Genomic DNA, 19,997 nt, shown 5'->3' with positions numbered 1-19,997 from the left:
GATCCATTTGACTTTGACCAAATGTAACAACATGATGAGCAAAAGATCAGTTATATACAGGTTTTCAATAGTGACAGCACATTTTCACATTAAGGTGTAAAATATCAAAAAGAAGCAGAACAATAAGACAAAAAGGATCAGACAATCAACATTACCAGACTTTGGAGGGGTTGGGGTTTGCTCTTACTCTCTAACAGCACTGGAACTAATTGTTCATATTTAACTAAAAACTGTCTAAAATTGCATTTTTAATGTGGAGTGTGGTTTTGAAGTGTCACTTTGGGGTGGTTTAGTTCAGCTATGGAAAACTGGTGTGAATACTGGCTGATGTTCCTCTACCTTTTCGTAATTTGGATTTGGAGCTACAGTACTTCTTGATACCATAAACCCTAAAAAGCAGTTTTTTTATGTTTCACAGAGCCAATCTGAAATTTCTGGAAATCTAGTTTTATATGAGGCGATACAACCTTGGCCTCTGCATGTATAAAAAAAATTGTGAGATTTGGCACAGAAATCAGTAAAAAACCTGTTTGAATTACAAACAGGTCCATCACCATACTTCCAAAATCCACATTGTAACCTTGTATTACAGTACATAATTAATGCCATTTATTATTATTTAAAAACCTACATGAAAAGAAGAACTGGAGCAACCAACTTTTTCATCTACAAAGTAAATTTTCTTTGGAACCTTTAGGTCTGACTCATGGAGACAATTCCATCTTCGTCATAAAATAGAATAACATCTCCATGTTATAGCAACTGTGCCCTTTATATGATGTTGTTCACACAAATTGAGGCCTAATCTGATCCCTAAACAATCTGTTCTGTAGCTTTTCTGAACACTGATCTCTATTGATGTCTTGACCTAATACCTTTTTTCCAAAGATAATGTCAAACAATCTTCAGTACAGTGAAACCTGAAACTTAAAACATTTAATCCCTTCTGTGCATGATAACGAATGCCTGGAAGGAAACTTACCATACTACACACAATACAAAAACATGAATTATTTATACAGTATGTATCCAAGACTTACTTTGACTGAACAGAAACTCTGCAAGAAAATGTTACTCCAGAAACTCCATAATGAAGTAATTAAATAACATGAATTTGTTTTAAGTAATATTATAAATGATTACAATTTTCAATCTGTATTTGTTTCACACTTTGTAGAAAAACAATAAAAATTGTGATTTTCAAGTAAAAGTGTAACCACCATAGTTGTAACTATAAAAAATGACTACTGTTATAATTTGGTTCTTTAAAAAATAACTACATTGAAGGAACCTTTCATGTTAAAACTGTGTGCAGTATATAGGTGATTTGAATTAAATTAAATTATCTTCTTGTTCAAAACGAATTGAAGAGACATCCATTCTCTATCACTGTGGTTGGAAGGTTGCAGGTTCAAATCCTGTGGCTGGCAGAGGAATCCTACTCCATTGGGCCCCTGAGCAAGGCCCTTAACCCCAGCTGCTCCAGGGGTGCTGTATAAATGGCTGACCCTGTGATCTGACCCCAAGCTTTTCTCTTCCCACCTGTGTGTCTCATGGAGAGCAAGCTGGGGTATGCGAAAATACAAATTCCTAATGCAAGAAATTGTATATGGCTAATATATTGATCTTATCTTATCTTTTGAACTGTGTATTTTCTTGCAAATTTTCTCTACTCTTGTCTTCATCCTAAATTTGAGACCTTGCTATCATTCTTCTACATCAGGTAATTTTAAAAAGGATTTGAAAATACAAAAATAACCTCATTTTATATTTTCTCTCATTTTGTTATTCTTATTTAACTCTTTTCACTATTTGCATTTAATCTTGAACACAGTCTTTAGTTTTACTCAACACTCACAATGTTACATTGTAACCTGACTTTGTTAGGCCATATTTCCCATTGGCCTTTACCAACCATGGCCTCCTAATATTCCCCATCTATGAATTGGCTTCATCACTCTGTTTTCCTCCCCACTGATAGCTGATGTGTCGTAAGCATACTGAGCACTATGGCTGCCGTTGCACCATCCAGGTGGAGCTGTGCATTGGTGGTGGTGGAGGGGAGTCCCCATTACCTGTAAAGCTCTTAAAGTGGAGTATCCAGAAAAGCACTAGTTGTGTATAATTTGCTTTAAAAAAAATCTCTTCCTATATCATGACTTTGAATACAGGATAGAAGTATACTATATTTGTGTCATATTATGATTCAGTACATCTATCAATGTGTCTGCCACCAAATACTTTTTCTATTTTTGTGACGTTTGTGAAGTTCTTAGCAGGTTATATTTCTGAAGGCTGCGGATACCATTTCAAAGCTGGTATGACTGCAGGTTGTGCAATTATTTTCTTAGCTATTTCTACAGCAGCAATCCACATACAATCAAAGCTACAATCACACAATATGCATTTTTTAACTTAAATGTAAGCTATACAGTAAGTCAAAACATCCACTGTGCAAATAAAAATAGTTAGAATGGCACAAAGGTGTATTTTGTATGATACATTTGGAAAAAAAACTGGTCGTACTGTATACATTATATTCTAAATATGCTTTTTAAAGTTTCTGTGTTACTTTGGAAACTGCAACTAAACATAGTTGTACAACAACCTGCAACATCTCATTCTATTCATGACAGTGGTTATTTAGAAAGGGTAAATCTTGGTTATAATAATACCGTAACTTGTTCTGAATACTTTGTTCATAAACCAAGTTCATGTGGGTTATAAAACCAGTAGTCCCAGCCTGACCAAGCACATATGGTGCTCAAGTGCAGGAAACTACAGTTTACAATAAAAAACATATAATTAGAAACAAATTTACTGTAACTCATTCCTGCTACACCCATCAATGAAATGCAACTGACCAGCAGCTGTTGTCGAAGTGTTTTATATTATTTTCAATTTTCACAATTTTCAAAAATCAAACTTCTTAGGACATTGCAATGTAATTTTAAAATCAAATATATTAAAAGTTAACACATTTATATTTTTATATCAGTATTGTAGATCAAATATTTTTATAAAAACAGTTTTCATTATTGTTCAAGAGATAGTCACTGGTGCTTGTAATTACTCTGGTGCTTCATAGTATTTTTAAAAAGGTGGAAATATAAAAAGAGAAAATCAGTATATAATGACACATTTAGCTACAGTTAGCTGGATCACTGCATTTTATCCAATTTCGGCAGCTTTGAGATGTGCAGGGTAGTTATGGCCATTCATGTCAACCAAAACCAAATAATGTCTTTGATTCAAAAATTGCTTTACAGACTGTCTCTGTACAATGTTTCTAGCAGTCTGTACTATACTGTTGCCATGACTGTGCACAAACTAATGATGGGAACACCACATACTGTATACTGTAGGAGTAAAAAACTTGACTATGTCATGTGATTCATACTCGATACCATTCATACATACTGTTCATACATTTCTAACTTTCTTTCACACATTTTTCATTTCAAATTAAATAAGGTGACAGCCAAAACCTGCAATATAAACCAAACTTTTCAATGTATGTTTATCCTGAACCTGAAGCTAGGCTTCTATGTTTTTTTTTTCCTATATACAGTAGCAATTCTCTACAAAGCATTCAATTTAAGGCATGGAATACAAAATCATGACTATGTGATATCCCAGCACAGACTAAGTACCATACCACTTAGAACAAAACTAGAAAAAAAAACTGGCTTTTGAGAACAAACTTGGACTGCTTGCTGGTTTCGCATGTTTGTGGTGTGCAGTTCCCTTGAGAATGGTGTTCACATTTCCACACTACTTAAAGCCACTGTATCTAATTTTGTGAGGAAATATTATAAAGACCAGTATAAAGAGCTAAACAAAAACTAAGCCTTCAACAATGTTGCTGATATGCCAGGCAGAGTGATGGAGACTGAATGGTTTTGTAAGGAGACATTACCCTTATTTATAATTTCACATAAGCTGCATCAGTAATTGGATAAATAATTCAAACTACATTTTTTTCCCGTAGCATTATAACTCACTATAGAATTATAACTCTACATTTTCTGGCATAAGTCATTGTTTCAATGCCATGACCCTGTTCTATACTAATCTCTGGCAAGAATACACAGTCTAAATTTGCAAAGATGAAGGATATTTGCAATTCAATGCAGCAAAGTATTTCAGTGTAAACACCATTTAAATAAATACTGGCATAACCCCGAGTGACTTGTCCATGATGCATTTATCTAGAATTTATCTCCTTGCCCTGAGTTAATCTCAAAAGGTTGTGTAAATGAGGAGTTATTACTCTTCAGTCAACAGTAAATTTTGTTTTCACGGCGACATGAAGAGTATTTTACCTTTGTTCTTGTTTTCACGGCGACATGAAGAGTATTTTACCTTTGTTCTTGTTAGCAGTGCCTGTGTTTAAAGTGCCTGTTTGACAGAACTGTAGGGCAGAAAGCTGGTATTTCTATTACCTACTGCAGAACATGATTTTGAGCATCTGGTCGGGTTGTTCTTAGTAGCTGTGGCTGCCAGTCTTAGCTCTTGGAGCCAGTCTCTTACTTCTTGTCATAGGCTGGTGATGACAGACCCCATACGGACAGGAGCCTCTGATCTCATTTGCTGTCAATCGTGAGTCAAAGGTGGGTTGAGAACCTACACATGAAGAACTGAAAGATGCACACCATGTATCTCTTTAAAGCCATGCTAATGCAGCATTCCCACTGAGAGGGAAATTAATTTGAAGAAGCAAATGTGACAGACTGGGTATCAGCTGTTAAGTCTTTTCACAAAAGCATGGGTATCATCCTGACCACCAGATTCCTCCATGCCTTCCAATTAAAAATGTTCACTGAAACATGCCATTGTAGAAACAGAACTCTCCTGACAACGGCACTAATAACGCTGTCTTTCAAATATTCTAACATTTCTTAAACCACTTTAGTCAGATGCTGCATCGATGGGAAAATGGTTAGAGCAAAATAAGTTGGAAAACTAAAAAAGGAAATTAACAAAAATGAGATAACGATATTATTTTAAGGAAAAAAAGCTTTAGAGCTGAACAGGAATGCCAGACTTTGTTATAAAAAAAACCAGTATGCTCTTTTTTATGAAAACAATTAAAAACTGACATTTACTGTTATATAGAACCAATTCTATAACCAATTAAAACCAAAGGAAACTGATAACCAAGTCATATGTACTGTAGTACTTTGTTGTCAACACCTTCTAGTTTAGTTTGCTTCTTCAACACTGGATGTCCCAATGTGCAATAATTAGGTACTGTAGTATTACTGTCATGATACACAGCTTTTCAAGGATATTAGAAGCAACATAACAGATTATAGAAGGACTAAAGGACAGATTCGTTTTTTCACTTAGGTCTAGTTCTGTAGAACTCACCAACTCACATTAAGAATTATTTGGATGTGCCAACCATTAAAAGTATTCAACTAGGTCCTATAGTTTAGACATTGCTGTTTTGCTAACATTAGCCTCTCTTAAGTGGGATTCCACAAGTGTCAGTGTGATAAGGGTATCCTCAGGTTACTACATAACAGCAAGCCATGTGGCTTGTGAACAGCAGTGTTAGTGAAAACAACATCAGTTCTGCCTTTGTAGGCAGTGAGAGACATGCAGCATGAAGAAAAGGCAGATTTTGACAGTTTTCCTCCCTCCCTTGCTCGTATGAAGATTTTAGCGGTGAAACAAACTGACTAAAATCAGACGTTTGTATTGAGGGTACCGAAGGAAAAAATGACAATCCCAAATTTCAAAAAGGATTGCCAGAGAATGACGAAAGAGCAAGAATCTATACTGGAAAGCCTTGTAGACAATAAAATAAAACCTAGATAATAAACTGTAAAAACTGACAACATTAAAAATGATGTCAACAGAATTTAATCATCTCTTCATAACAAAGAAAAAGGGAGTTACAAACAAGGTACTGATTTTGTATCGCAGCAAGAGCAGGAACATTAACTTAAACATGGCTGTTATGTTTACAGAAGCCACATACTGTATAGGAGTATCAACTGGCGGAAGCCATCAGATGGGAGCTTTTGTGGGCTTCTTTGTAGATCTGTCAGGCAGTAATTGTGGGTCGATTCATGAGCTTTATAAAGCTCTAATTATGGGATGGTTCCCGGAAGCCAGCTAAACCAAGGGTTAAATTAACAGCAAGCTGAGCATATTTAATCAGCTTTCAAAGCATTAAAAACATTTAATGTTTACAAGATCCAGCATAAATTATAGTTAACAAAGCAAACGGTTGAGGAGTAAAAAAAGAAAGATTGTCACAAATGGGCCTTCATTAGTTTTGCAAAAAAATAGTGTAAAATAGGTTTTTAGAAATAGGTTTTTAACTAATCTTGTAATGAAGAATTAAATCATTTATAAATAAGGAAAATATATTTATTTCTAATAATGCACTATAAAATTTAAAATAAACATTTTGTAATAATAGCATTTAAAGTCTTAATTTTGTAAGGAAAAATAGCTTTCAACATAATATTTTTAAAATACAGTAAATAATAATTGCAAATCCATTCAAACCCATCAGATAATGACATGATGCTAAACTTGAACAGAATAATACACAAGTAATAGATTTATTCCATGCTGAAAAAAAAGAAGAAAGAGAACACAACGTTTCAACCGTGGAAAACGTGTTCTCTTTCTTGTTTTTTTCAGCACGGACTAAACCTATTACTTGTTCCTTTGCAGCCTACGCATGCTGACGCAGCTACCCACCAGAATAATACACGTCTACTGTACAGTACATCTTATTAGATCATTGATTGTTTCTCATCTATGAAATAATTCAAACAAAGCAGTTTTTATTTTATAGATCCATACAAATGAAAATTAGATAAACCTTAGATTTAGGAGTTGAAATAGCGTACATTAAAGGGTAAGATCATGGATATCTCTGTAGAGGTTATAGAGAAAAGGAAAATCAAAGACAGGTATACTAAGATATTAATGTAGTGGTATGATGTGAAGCACACAAGGCAGCAAAAAGTTCTGAAAATTATTAAACATTTATTGTCAAACAGACTAATTTGCAACATATAACCAAGGTGTTCTGTAGTACCATTTTATAAACATATCACATGTCCTATAAAAATAAGATATGCTACACATTTAAAATACACATAGAAACACATTTAAAAAAACACAATTGGTTCAGAAGTGCAAAGTGGAATCCCTCCTCCATTCATTTTCTAACTGCTTCATCCAATTCATTATTACGGGAGAACTGGAGCCTACCCCAGCAAGCAATTAGTTCAAGGAAGGGTATGCCCTGGACAGAACACCAGTCCATCGCAAGGCACACATTGACAGAATGTTCGGGTAAGAGCAAAGGTGGTGGGGTATGCTACATGGTAAACAATTCCTGGTGAACAGACGTGGAGATTATTTCAACATCTTGCTCTACACATCTTGAACATTTGACAATAAAATGTCGCCCTTTCTATCTCCCGAGGGAGTTCACATCGGTAGTTCTCACAGTGGTGTATATTCTGCCGCAGGCAAATTACACAAAGGCACTGGATGAACTACACTCTCACCTTAACAGACACAAGAATACACATCCTGAGGGGGCATTCATCATACGGCATTCATTTCAACGGTGCGAACTTGAAAAAACAATGCCTAATCTACATCAACACATCGACTGCCCGACACGTGGAACAAACACGTTGGACAATGTTTACACTCCCTTCCGGGATGGTTACAAAGCAGCTGGCAGATGTCTTCTCGGACATATTCAATCTCTCCCTAGCTCAGTCTATAGTTCCTTCCTGCTTTAAGAAAACCACCATTGTCCCTGTTCCATTGTCCCTAAATGACTACCGCCCTGTTGCACTCACATCAGTTATCATGAAGTGCTTCGAGCAGTTGGTCAAAGCATACATCACCTCCTCACTGCCTGACACCCTAGACCCACTGCAATTTGCATACTGCCAGAATAGGTCAACAGAAGATGCTATTGCCACTGCCCTCCATACTGCCCTCTCACACCTGGATAAGAAAGGAACATATGTGAGAATGCTGTTTTTTGATTACAGCTCAGCATTCAATACCATAGTATCCTCAAAGCTCGTCATCAAGCTCCAGGACCTGGGACTGAACACCTCCCTCTGCAATTGGATCCTGGACTTCTTGACGGAATGTCCCCAGGTGGTGAAGGTGGCCACCAACATATCCTCTACCCTGACTCTAAACACTGGAGCCCCCCAAGGCTGCGTGCTTAGTCCTGTTCTCTACTCCTTATTTACCCATGACTGTCACCAGGCATAACTCAAAATCCATCATCAAGTTTGCGGATGATACAGCAGTCATTGGCCTGATCATAGATGGTGAGGAGTCTGCATACAGGGAGGAGGTTGAAACCCTGGCAGTATGGTGCCAGGAGAACAACCTCTCTCTGAACATCAGTAAAACTAAGGAGATGATTGTGGACTATAGGAAACATCAGGGTGGAGACCACACACCTATTCACATCAATGGGACTGCAGTGGAGAGGGTCAGCAGCTTTAAGTTCCTGGGAGTTAACATCACAGAGGATTTAACCTGGACCCACCACACCAACACCGTGGTCAAGACATCACGGCAGCGCCTGTTCTTTCTCCGCAGGCTAAAGAAGTTTGGCATGCCATCACATATCCAGGCCAACTTCTACAGGTGCACTATTGAGAGCATCCTGACTGGCTGCATCACTGCCTGGTATAGGAGCTGCTCCGAACGGGATCGCAAAGTATTGCAGAGGGTGGTGAAGTCAGCGCAGCTTATCACCAGCTGTGAGCTACCAAGCATCCAGGAGATCTACTCAGCTAGATGTCTGAAGAAGGCCAGGTTCATTCTCAAGGACCCCAGTCATCCCAGTCACAAACTGTTTTCCCTCCTACCGTCCGGTAAACAGTACCGAAGCATTCGGTCCAAGTCCAACAGACTACAGAACAGCTTCTACCTCCAGGCAATAAGACTGCTAAATAGCCAACCTGTAGCTCCTTAGCAAATCACCTGTAATGGCTACACTGACATACAATTCTCGCTTTATTCAGCATAACTGCACTACATGCATATATTGCATATACCATGGACACATAACAGCTTTACTCACATTGAGTTTTATTCAATTTCAAAAATGTAACCTAAATTTTAGGATTTTTGTGTTTTTGTGAATTTGTGTGATTTTTGTTATTCTTGTAATTTTTGTGAGCTCGCAGAAAAAGACGTTTCATTGCCAGCAACTACTGCTGCACGCCGTATTGTTGTGCATTTGATAAATTTGATTTGATTTGACAGAAACACAGACACACACCAGGGTCAATTTTCCCAGAATGCATTGAGTACTGGTTAGTTAATAGAAAACAGAGTACAGATAAGGTATGTGTATTAGGATCATTGCTCTGTCCATTTTACAGTATGTTATTGGAATCTTGATTATCTCAATTCTGGTAGATTTAGTAAGCTAGTCAATGATAACAAATTGGGAGGACTGTCACATACATCATTACATCTTATAGCGAGAATTGTGGGAGGAAACTGGAGCACCTGGAGGAGACCAACATGAGGAGAAGTACAAAGCCCACACTGATAGCAGCCCAATAACTGAATGCAGGACAACCAGGGTTGTGACGTAGCAATGCTTGCCAAAGTGCCTCCATGCTATCCAAAGTCTATTACAGTACATCAGCAAATTACAGATGCAGCCATTCAAAATGCGCGGGCGATACCACATTATTTTCCAATGTGCTGTACGCAGTCTACCATAAGTTACCGGTAAATACCGCTAGTTACCGTAAATTCTCCAATAATACGACAAGCAAAATAATAGTATCCGGAATTTCCGCAAGGTGGAGCTAATAAAGCTCAACCTCTCATGTTTGAGCTGTGGCCATCAAAGTCTTTAACGAAGATATTACTAATAGTATTAATAATGAATGACCTTGGACAAGCTGTAAGTGTAAACTCAAAGTATTGCCATGGTCAACATTCTTTTTTTCATTGACCGTCTTTGTAAAAGAAACACCACAGCACAGCAATCACGCATTTTTTTTCAAATGATGCAAAGTACAGTAATTTTTGAGAATCGATTCACCATGCCTTTCACATGCTCATAAAAGAGATTGATTTAGGAACATAAACATATTACCGTATGAAAACTGTACTGTATACAGTATGTATATGTATATTTAATGTCTTAACTGTGCCCGTTTAAGTATTGAATATTTATATGGAATTTTACCACTGAAGGGAAATCTTAGTAGCTGAGCATAAAAAGAATAGGAGCATACTGCAACGCGTGTGAAGGCCATAAACGATATTAATTTTGGAACATAAACATACAGTATATGCCTGGTCTCGGTACTTTAAAGAAAACATACACGAAACATGGTTTCATTATGACCAGAATCGGTCTTGAGATATTTTTAACTTGATTTACAGTATTTGAGAGGTATGTCTTAACACCGATACTACAGTATGTAAATACTGCTCACGTATATGTTTCTAGGTTTATATTATGCATTTCATACGGTCAAATTACTTTTGAGCAACTAATAAGAAGCGCGAAATGGTATGCCCAGGGAGTTTTAGTTTCGTTTTGTGCTGCGACTCTGCTTTTAACAATGTCGCCGTGGATTGATTAGAGATATCAAGTACATACAAGTCATTTTTTAAATGTTGTAGTTCGTCTTGTAAAAATGTTACGAGTACATCATCTATCAACAATTACACAGGTTCTGTTTCCATATTGCGGATTTTGGTTACGTAATATTATTTTCTAGATTTCACGTTGTGAATAATGATTTGGGCAAACAGAGCCGCAAAGAAGTACATTATGGGTTGTTGTTTTTTTTTTTTGCAATTTTATCTAGAACAAGCGATGCCGAAACCTTTGTCTGATTCTTGTGAAACTATCCACACGACAGTTACAGTACCTAGGAGTTGACTTCAGTGATGTCACTGATGGGATGTTTCTAAGAATCCATCCTCTGTAAAACGTCTTCTCTAGTTGTCCTGCATATGTATTCGCTAATGAAGCTGTGTGTTCTGAGCCTGGATCTCTACATTTCTGTATGAACCAGCTTAGAGGGCTAAAGACAGCTTGTGTTTAAATTGAGTGTAAGGTAATTTATGCTTCTAAAGTCATGGTCAGCATTTATTATTGTACTGCGCTGTAAACTTGTTCTGGGGCTAGTCACATTATTTTATAGCGTTTTTATAGTGTTATCAAATCTGGTGGCGCTGTGTGTTAGTTTCCTGACTCCCATGTCACATGGTCTGTGATTGAATCCCATGGAACTATGACTTTATTTTTTAACAAACATTTCTTTGAAAAAATGAAACGTTTCCCTTGGTCAGAGATTGAATAAAACCTCACTCGCACCAAACAATTACCTCCGGTATGTGTCTGTACCACTCACTTTGAATGGCTGCATCTGTAGATCTGCCAAGGAGAGGTGTTGTGGAAAGTAGTGAGTGTATCTGGGAAAGGCACTGTAAATGTAAATGTGAATGACCACCGCATCAAGAAAAGGCAATGCTAAACTCTCAAATATTTCTGATGTTTAGAAAGCATATTAAAATTAATCATTTTTTTAAAACCACTGAATATCCAAAAAGAGTGTAAAACCAACAATCGACAGCTCATACTGTACTGTATGTAGCTCTTCTCCCCAGTCAGAGACAGAAATATGACACCGACTGAACTATTGAAGTGGCACATACTTACTTTTATTTTACCTTCTCCTGGTTACTTACAAAAAGAAAATTAAAATTAAAAAGTAATTAAATACTTAAATTAGAAAAGGTTAAATTACAGTTTCTCTGCAGAGAAAATGACACGTAAGATTAAAAGCATTTTTAACATAACTATCAGGGAAATAACTAAACAGAAGAACTCCCTGCAACACAATAAGCCTAATTAACTGTAAAGCAGATTTTGTACCCAGGTCGATAACAGGACACAACATTAGCGTAAGCAAGTACAGTAACAGAATGAAATATTTGTATGAAATTAAAATAAAGTGTTTCCTCAAATGTTTTCAACATTCTACATTTCCTTTAATTACAAATACATTCAGAACACAAAAACGTCACACAATACAGATTTGGTTAAACAATGTTGGAATGTGAAAATAAGGTAATAGTTTAATACAGATATATTTGCCTTTTATTTATTGCTTTTTGTAGGGAAAATAATCACCTACATACTGTAGCAAATATTGTACATTTCTATCCATCTGTTTCTCCATGAACATTCTCCATATGCACCTTGAGGTAGTCGTTTCTTGTGAATTTCTTGTGACAAAGCTGACATTCTGCCATGGGGCGGTTGGGGTTATGAGTGAGCTTGTGCCGAATCAGCATTTTCTTTAAACTGAAGGAGAGATCACAGACCTAGGACAAATACAGAAGCAAGTTATCAATAAATGAGAGACCTACTTTTTAAACCCTACTTTTTAAATTGACTGTGGAAGACCATGAAGACCATAAAATGTGAATAATAAGGGAAAATGTATCTGCTATCTACAGAAATAAAGGGGAAAAAAGTATTGCCACTTTGATTGACTATAAAAGCAATGGAAGAATAAGCATTATATTATTTAACAATAGAGTGATTTACTGTTATGTGCTCACTTATGAAATAAACGTGGTAATCCCAAGCAGGCAAAAATTCATGAAATTCCTTTTTTTTTCTCATGAAGCAGTAACAAGCATATGTAATTCGAATCGGGGTAAAACTGCAAGGTGTCATCTTTTCTCCATTAAAATCTCTTTAAGCCACAAAGACTTCCAAGAACCATGTCAAGAAAGACCAAATGCAGTATATCATCTGTTTTAAAAATCTTAACAGAATAAAATGGTAATTTCTCAAATTCTCCATGGATATATTACATAAACTCATTTTTGCATTTAAGGAGTCATTTCAGTATGGAGACAGTTTGTAGACTATGAAAAAGCTTGTGTTCTGCATGTGTTCAGGATTAAGCTTCCTCAAATGATTTAGGGCTACAATAACAACCATGAGCATGGAAAAGATGCCTCCTGAGAGCCTAACAACTGTTCTACAGTTCTAATTAAAGTGAAAAAAGATAAATCACTATGAACATTGTTTTTACTGCAACTATTTAAATACAGTATGGCAAAAAGAATAATAAAATATGTAATTTTTTCTTTCTTTTTGATCTGAAATGAAGACCATAATGTAATTTAAGTCAATATCAAATAGAATGATTTTCCAATTAAACAAAAAAAAATGTTGCCAAACATCACTACAACATAGTGATGTATTGTGTATTGTAATGAAGCACTGTTAAATAATCCAGATACCATTTATGAAGTACACAATACAGAGAAATGTTTGTGAACTACCTAGGTTGATTTGTATTTTTATGTTTCATTCTCTAACATTTATGTTCTTGTGAGAGCTGCATCATCATCAATATCATGAAGTCAGTTCAGACAGCAGAGTACAGTTTCTTATTTCCACTTAAATAAGGTTCACTAGCTGATGTTACAGTACTAACAGTAAACAGTAAAGCAACAAACCAAAATATATTTCAATCGAATTTAACGGAAACTCACATCGCACTGGAAAGGCTTCTCCCCAGTATGAGTCCTCATGTGCTCATCGAGGCCTCGTTTCTGGCTGAAGGCCTTGTTACACTCACTGCACTGGTATGGCTTTTCCTGAAAACATACAGAGAAACACACAGTGATCACGCCATTTGGAGATGTGGCATTCAACCCTACATGCAGAAAATTCCAAGGAAACAATAATCAAATCAACAATAATAACAATCAAAATCAAATTTAACCAGACAGGGCAATCGCTGAAACATGCTAAGCTTTCAGATTTCCATGTCAACACCACTATCTGATTTACAATTCAGTTATAAGATCATTGTGCATTACTACATTTTAAACAATTTATTCAGTTTAGTGTAAGTCAGCATACTGCACACATTAAAAAGAATGGTTACGTTAAGAGAAACAGAAAACCTTCAAACAGAAAGTTTGATAGATGGAGAAAAGTAAGCCTGGTTGAAGATTGGATTCTTTTATTTACAATTGCTCCTGCTAATTATCTTAGATATTACATTCACTCCCCTAATCCATTGAGATGTTGGTTTTAACAAACCTCACCAAAATATTTATTTTCTTTACAGAAACCTATGGTTTTATATGATAATCAGAACCAACACTGAAATACAATTAAAACAGAGAACAGGAGGAAAGTCTTTACACAAAGCTTTGTGCTCCTCTGAAACAAGCAAATTAGTCAAATTGTTGAAGCCAATATCTTTACTTCTTAAAAATAAATGAGTCTCAGATTGATATTTACTAAAATGAGCCATTTTGCCTGAAACATTCTTGCTACATAACAATTCTGAGCTTCCATTTAAATCTTTATTTATATTATCATTATTTCCATTTATATCAGTATCCATTGCCTTTAGAAACAATCATTGCAAAGTACTTATAATACATAACAAAGCACAACATTAATGAAAATTACAAAACCACGAAAACAAAGCAGATACAAAAAAAAATATGCATCTTGTGATGTACTTTTAAATTTGCCTAAAACCTTACATTTTCAGTATATATTTTTTTGAAAAGGTACAATGTGCTTTTTATATATTGCAAACTGATTTGAAATGTCCTATATAACATGTTTATTCTTCTTATATATTTTTAATTATAATAATTCTGAATATATACTCACATTTTATTTCACAAAAATATTATTAAGGTATTTTAATGGAAGTGTGCAAGCTATCACTATCCTGCTCCAGTCTTTATCAGAGGGACAACAGTAAATCAGAACAGAAAAATAGAAAATAATAAACAGTATGACACTATGTAATTTTAAAAGTCAGATGAAGCAGAGTTATCAATAAACATCAGCAGTTAGTTAAACACATGTTATTTTGATTGTTTTTCACATTGAAAGTTGAGCTTCTTGCAGGAAAGACTGCACTGTTATTACATTAAAACAAAAAGTAATAAAACCTGCATTTGTAAAAGTGGAGTTCTGTACATTAAAGATAGATTAAGATGCTATTTTTAATCACTATTGATTGTGTTTAAATTTAGTATGCTTTATTTATTTTGAATGTTGTCAACACAATCATGTTAACATCTGTTGCAGATGTACTGTACAGGCTTCATGGTTTTATGGTATAGTACAAAGGCCTTCACCATTGGTTCTGGAGTATCCCAATCCAATCCACTTCCAAATATTGCCAAAAAGTATATGAACTTGTTTTTATATATATTTTTTATATAAACCTGACAGTTAATTTATTTTAATTCAATACAATTAAAGTACACAAAGAATTGATATCTATAATAAAAAACAATGTAACTGTGAGAAGCATTTCTTGTAACTTGGCATTCCTTTCCAACATCTTTATTTTGTAATGACTGGGTTCTTTTTGTAAACTGGCTATTTTTGTTATACAGAATTTTTTTTCACTGTTAGAGAAATAAAGTAAGATTATAAACCTCATATGGTTTTAACTAAGGAAAAAACAACCTGCTACATTATGTTGTTTTTAAACAAAGCAGATTTAATAGGATACATCTCTGCCTTCGAGATCTTTGAAGGGAGTCTGATCAAACAGTGCTGGAGTAAACAACTGTGGTGGGTTTCTAGGAATCTGCTTACAGTGAAGACACCTGGAAAAGGTTTTGACTGTAAATTATACTTTTTTTCTGAACACAATTAAAGTAAAACACGAGTTTAAGATAAGATTTCAAAAACAAACATGGCTGATTAAAATAAAATACGCCTGTTTAAAAGTACTCCTAAAAAGCAGAAGCAGCACAAGCCGATAAATGGAAAAACTGACACTATATGGGCTCATTTTTAATGATCATGCATGGACATATACAGTATAAGTAGCAGGAATATTTCTGTGCCCCCTTGTTTGTAATCAGATCCCTTCTTGTAGTCTTTTATAATGTGATCCCAAATAAGTTAAATTATCCAAATCAGTGAGCCTTCATTTAAATAAATACATTATCCCTTTCAATGTACTGGACACTGCAAAAAGGTTTGCAACACTGCAGACCTGTAATAAAATTATTTCACTAAGAAGTAAAATAAAAATGACTTGTGTATTCAGCCAACAATTTATTGTCTCATGGTAATAATACCTAAATATCTGACTTTGGGTTTGTGCTGGTATATGACAGAAAATCTTCCAAAGAAAACATTTGTTGAAAGAATTGCTGTTGTACATGAAAACAGGACAGAACTTTGATAGTAAATTTAAAAACTACAATATCTCTTCATGTGTCAACATTTGTATTTCTTTGTGATTGCACTTATTCGGCAAATACGACACATTTTCTTTTTTCAAGGAAAATAGCGCTTCATCAGAAAGATAAGAACCTGGGAAACAAATTATCTTGGGTGGAATAATAGTGAACAGAGACAGGATATACAGGGTGGGAGAGAAAGAGCTGGCAATTTATACAAGAACTGTTAAAAACTTTAACCATATGAATAGGTCAAATCTTACAAGATAATGTGAATTTCTGAGAGTGTAGTAAGAGCCTTTGCTCTTTCAAGGACCAACAACTCTGCAATTATACTGTTACATCTCTCACTAAAGCTGCCAGAACATATTCCACAGTCCTTAATGTAAGACCCCTTTTATGTATGTTGTGTAGAAAAATGTTTAGTTTTATTACTTATTATAAAACATTTAAAATACTTTCTTCCAACTTAACTACTTCTTCAGCTATGTTAATAACAAAAATTAAACAACCTGCATATATCATCTGTGACCATGAGAGTTTTGATGGTATTAAAGCAAACTTCTAACAAACTTTTCTAAGGAACATAAAATTCTATATGAAAGAAAGACCAATTATCTCATGACCTTTAAGTGACCATCTGGAATATATCAGACACCATACTGTAATTCTGATGTGTTTCAAATATGTTTTGGCCATGTTTCCGGTGTAATGTTATTTTGTGCACTGTGTACAAAGCTTATGTATATTATAAGGTTTCTGATTCAAGTCACTGGTATAGTTTTGAGAAATAAATGTTGCATTGGGTCTCAAACACCTTTGCAGTGTTATTAGGTCTTTGGTTTTTCAATGTTTATATTTCCAAAACAAATGATTTAGTTTAAGTATTTTCTGGGTTTACCCTGAAAGTGTTTTATAATAATTTTTTATTTTTTCCTTTTAGAATTCCCAAATATTTTTGTTATAAAACTTTTCATATTTGGAATCACCAAATACGTGCTTTGTTTTACATCTCATCTCACAACTCTGAAATCCACATCCTCACAGAGGAAAGACTGAAGAAGAGTAGAAACACTTCGAGACATCACAGGATCAATAGCACTGATCAAGGGAGAGGTGTATCCCTCATTTACAGGGCCATGAGCCTACAAGCACCTCATACATCAGAGACAGCCCTAGCCAACTAAACCCACCCTTACCTATGTGATAGCGCCTGAAACTTGTGCTTTCATTTTAATATGCCATAACGAGAACACTTTTCTGTAATTTACCAGTGCTGTCTGCACCTCTTCTGCATTTTGTCTTATAAGTGATGAAGTAAAAACACATCCATCCACACTGATGTCTTTTAAGAAAAATATATTCAATGTTTTCCTTTATCTTCACCCTAAAACCCCATACAACACAGTCAGAGAGTACAATAAGTCTGAAAATAAAGTCAACAACTATTGACATCTCATGCATTTCAGAAGTTAAATACAGCAGTTGATGATTTACCTTGCACAATGTAAAGCAACAGTACTAACACAATAGGGACTATGAAGAGCTGCAGAAGGGGTTTACTGGTCTAACACCTGGCAGTCAATCCACAAAGCCAGGGTAACTCTTTTTATCCACTGGCTTCTTCATTATTTTTATCCAGCTGTAAATAATTATTGTGAGCAAATGCTGAACCAAGAGTGTTGTTAGTCTTGGTCAATATCCCAGGTTAACCCAAACTCCTCCTTTCATGCTCTCCAAATTGATATAACAGTTGACGTTTCTACAATCTAACATGATTTCCATGCTGCATCCAATGTACTAGGGTCCTATCGCTGCATTCAAGACTCATTACCTACGTCTTGATTTTGATTAGTTGATTAAAGACAGATGAAGAATGATCAGCAACACAAGTATGACATCATGATGTTGACCAACATAGCCGGGTTTAAAGAGGTAACTGGGGAGCATGTGGCATCAGAGAACCAATGAGAAGCCACAGGAACAGCTAGGGGCAGAGAGGACAGGTGCTGAAGAAGCTGCAGATGAGAAGGCCCTTACTACCAAACATCCTCAGGATGGAGTTACACCTCTAACCTTTTTGATAATGACAACAACTGGGATTGCATTTCTGCTATCTCGAAGAATGACTAAATAAGGTTTCACCTACTTTAAAGAAACCTTACAGAAACAACAGAGGAAGTTGGGCACAAGCTTGATGCCTTCTTCACAAATCCGTCATATTATATTAAACTACAGTGAAGATATACAGCATGCGATAGGAGGACTAAAAATAATTACACTTAAATGTAAACATATTCATAGTAATATTAAAATATTCATAGTTTTCATAGTAATAAATCAATATAATAAATAATCAAGTTTGTTTCATTTGTTTTTATATATTAACGTGTATTAATACTTTATTTTTGTTTTCACATGCAAGGAAACTATCCTAGCAGCAAAGGGGTACAGTGGACGACATTGCTGCCACACGGCACTGGGGCCATAGGTTCAATTCTGAACCTTGGGTGCTATCTGCATGGATTCTGTATGTTCTCACGTGTGTTTCTTCATACTGGTAGGTTAATTAGCTTCTAGGAAAGTTGACACTTGTGTGTGAGTGTGTGTTTGTCTGTGTCTGTATGTGCCCTGCAATGGCCTGGAATCCCATCCATGATGGATGTGTCCATTGTTGGCGGGGATAGGCTCTGTTTCCCATGTGACCCTGAATTAAATAAAGCGGTTAGAAAATGGATGGATAGAAACCATCCTCACTGACATTATGTATTCATGACCCAGGTCTGTGTGAATTTCAGTTTGAATAATATTGTCAGAATCATTCTGTAGTGCTAAGGTAAATGCAATGCATGTGTTAATATTGTGAGAGTCCCGAAACTCTGAACTCAAAACTCAGCAACACTAAAATAGACAGCTTGTGTGTTCACCCATTTTCAAGCAACCATGAATCATGGCTAAAGCTGCAGCTTAATGCTTTTAAAGAAGATTAAAGAATTTCCTGAAAGTACCAGAAATAACTCATTAGATAAGTATGAGATGTATTAGATGGGAGTATGAATATCTTGTGTGGGGAGATGGAGGCTGTCAAAAGATATAAGTACAGCACAAAAAAATCAAGCACTGCGTATTGTGCATGAGTGAAATGCTGAGACACGGCTAAAATAGCATTAATCAATAATGGTTTATGTTATAATTATAGCAGTATTACATGATAAAAATGACTGTTGAAAAATATATTCTTTTTTCTCATAATGAAGATAAATTATAAATACTTAATAATTTCATGGTGTTCTTTATTCAAAGTATTAAATGTAATTATTTTTTTAAATCAGGTGATACTCAGACTTTAATCAAGACAGGAAGGGAATTTAATCAATTTAATCAAGACAGTACAGGAAGAGCAAACATCTTTAAATCTGCACAGGGAAAAGGACAAAGTAAATGTTGAAAAGTTGAAAAGCCTAGTTTCCAGCACTTACTGTATAAAACTGTTTCAATTTCTTTCTTTTTTTTTTGTATCAGGTTGCTTCATCAGTACATTGATTAAAAGACAGCGTTGAAAGCCTTGGATAACATTAAAGTATCATCTTTCATTTTTGCAGCATTGTAGTTGATGCATTTGTTTAATTTGATAACTTTTGGGTAAATCATGGTTAATATATGTAACCATATAAAACATGGCTTATATGAAATTATAACTTTAAAATCCTCCTGAGACAGGGAGCAATGTAGCTAACATC

General features: G+C 35.3%; 1 protein-coding gene across 3 annotated transcripts in view; it reads right to left on the bottom strand.

Moving 5' to 3' along the window:
• Positions 1–11,333: 11,333 nt before the first annotated feature.
• prdm5 (PR domain containing 5) overlaps positions 11,334–19,997 on the bottom strand; it is an 80,143-nt gene continuing 71,479 nt past the window's right edge. For all 3 annotated transcript variants that reach the window (XM_015344760.2, XM_015344761.2, XM_015344763.2), the window contains 2 exons: positions 13,573–13,677; positions 11,334–12,384 (listed from right to left, as the gene is read on the bottom strand). In XM_015344760.2, the coding sequence (XP_015200246.1) occupies positions 12,220–12,384; positions 13,573–13,677 (270 nt within the window). In that variant the 3' untranslated portion in view covers positions 11,334–12,219. The remainder of the gene's footprint in view (positions 12,385–13,572; positions 13,678–19,997) is intronic.

Source organism: Lepisosteus oculatus, chromosome 1 (genome assembly GCF_040954835.1).
Source record: "Lepisosteus oculatus isolate fLepOcu1 chromosome 1, fLepOcu1.hap2, whole genome shotgun sequence".
Classification (NCBI taxonomy): domain Eukaryota; kingdom Metazoa; phylum Chordata; class Actinopteri; order Semionotiformes; family Lepisosteidae; genus Lepisosteus; species Lepisosteus oculatus.
This window is presented reverse-complemented; position numbering and strand designations above follow the sequence as displayed.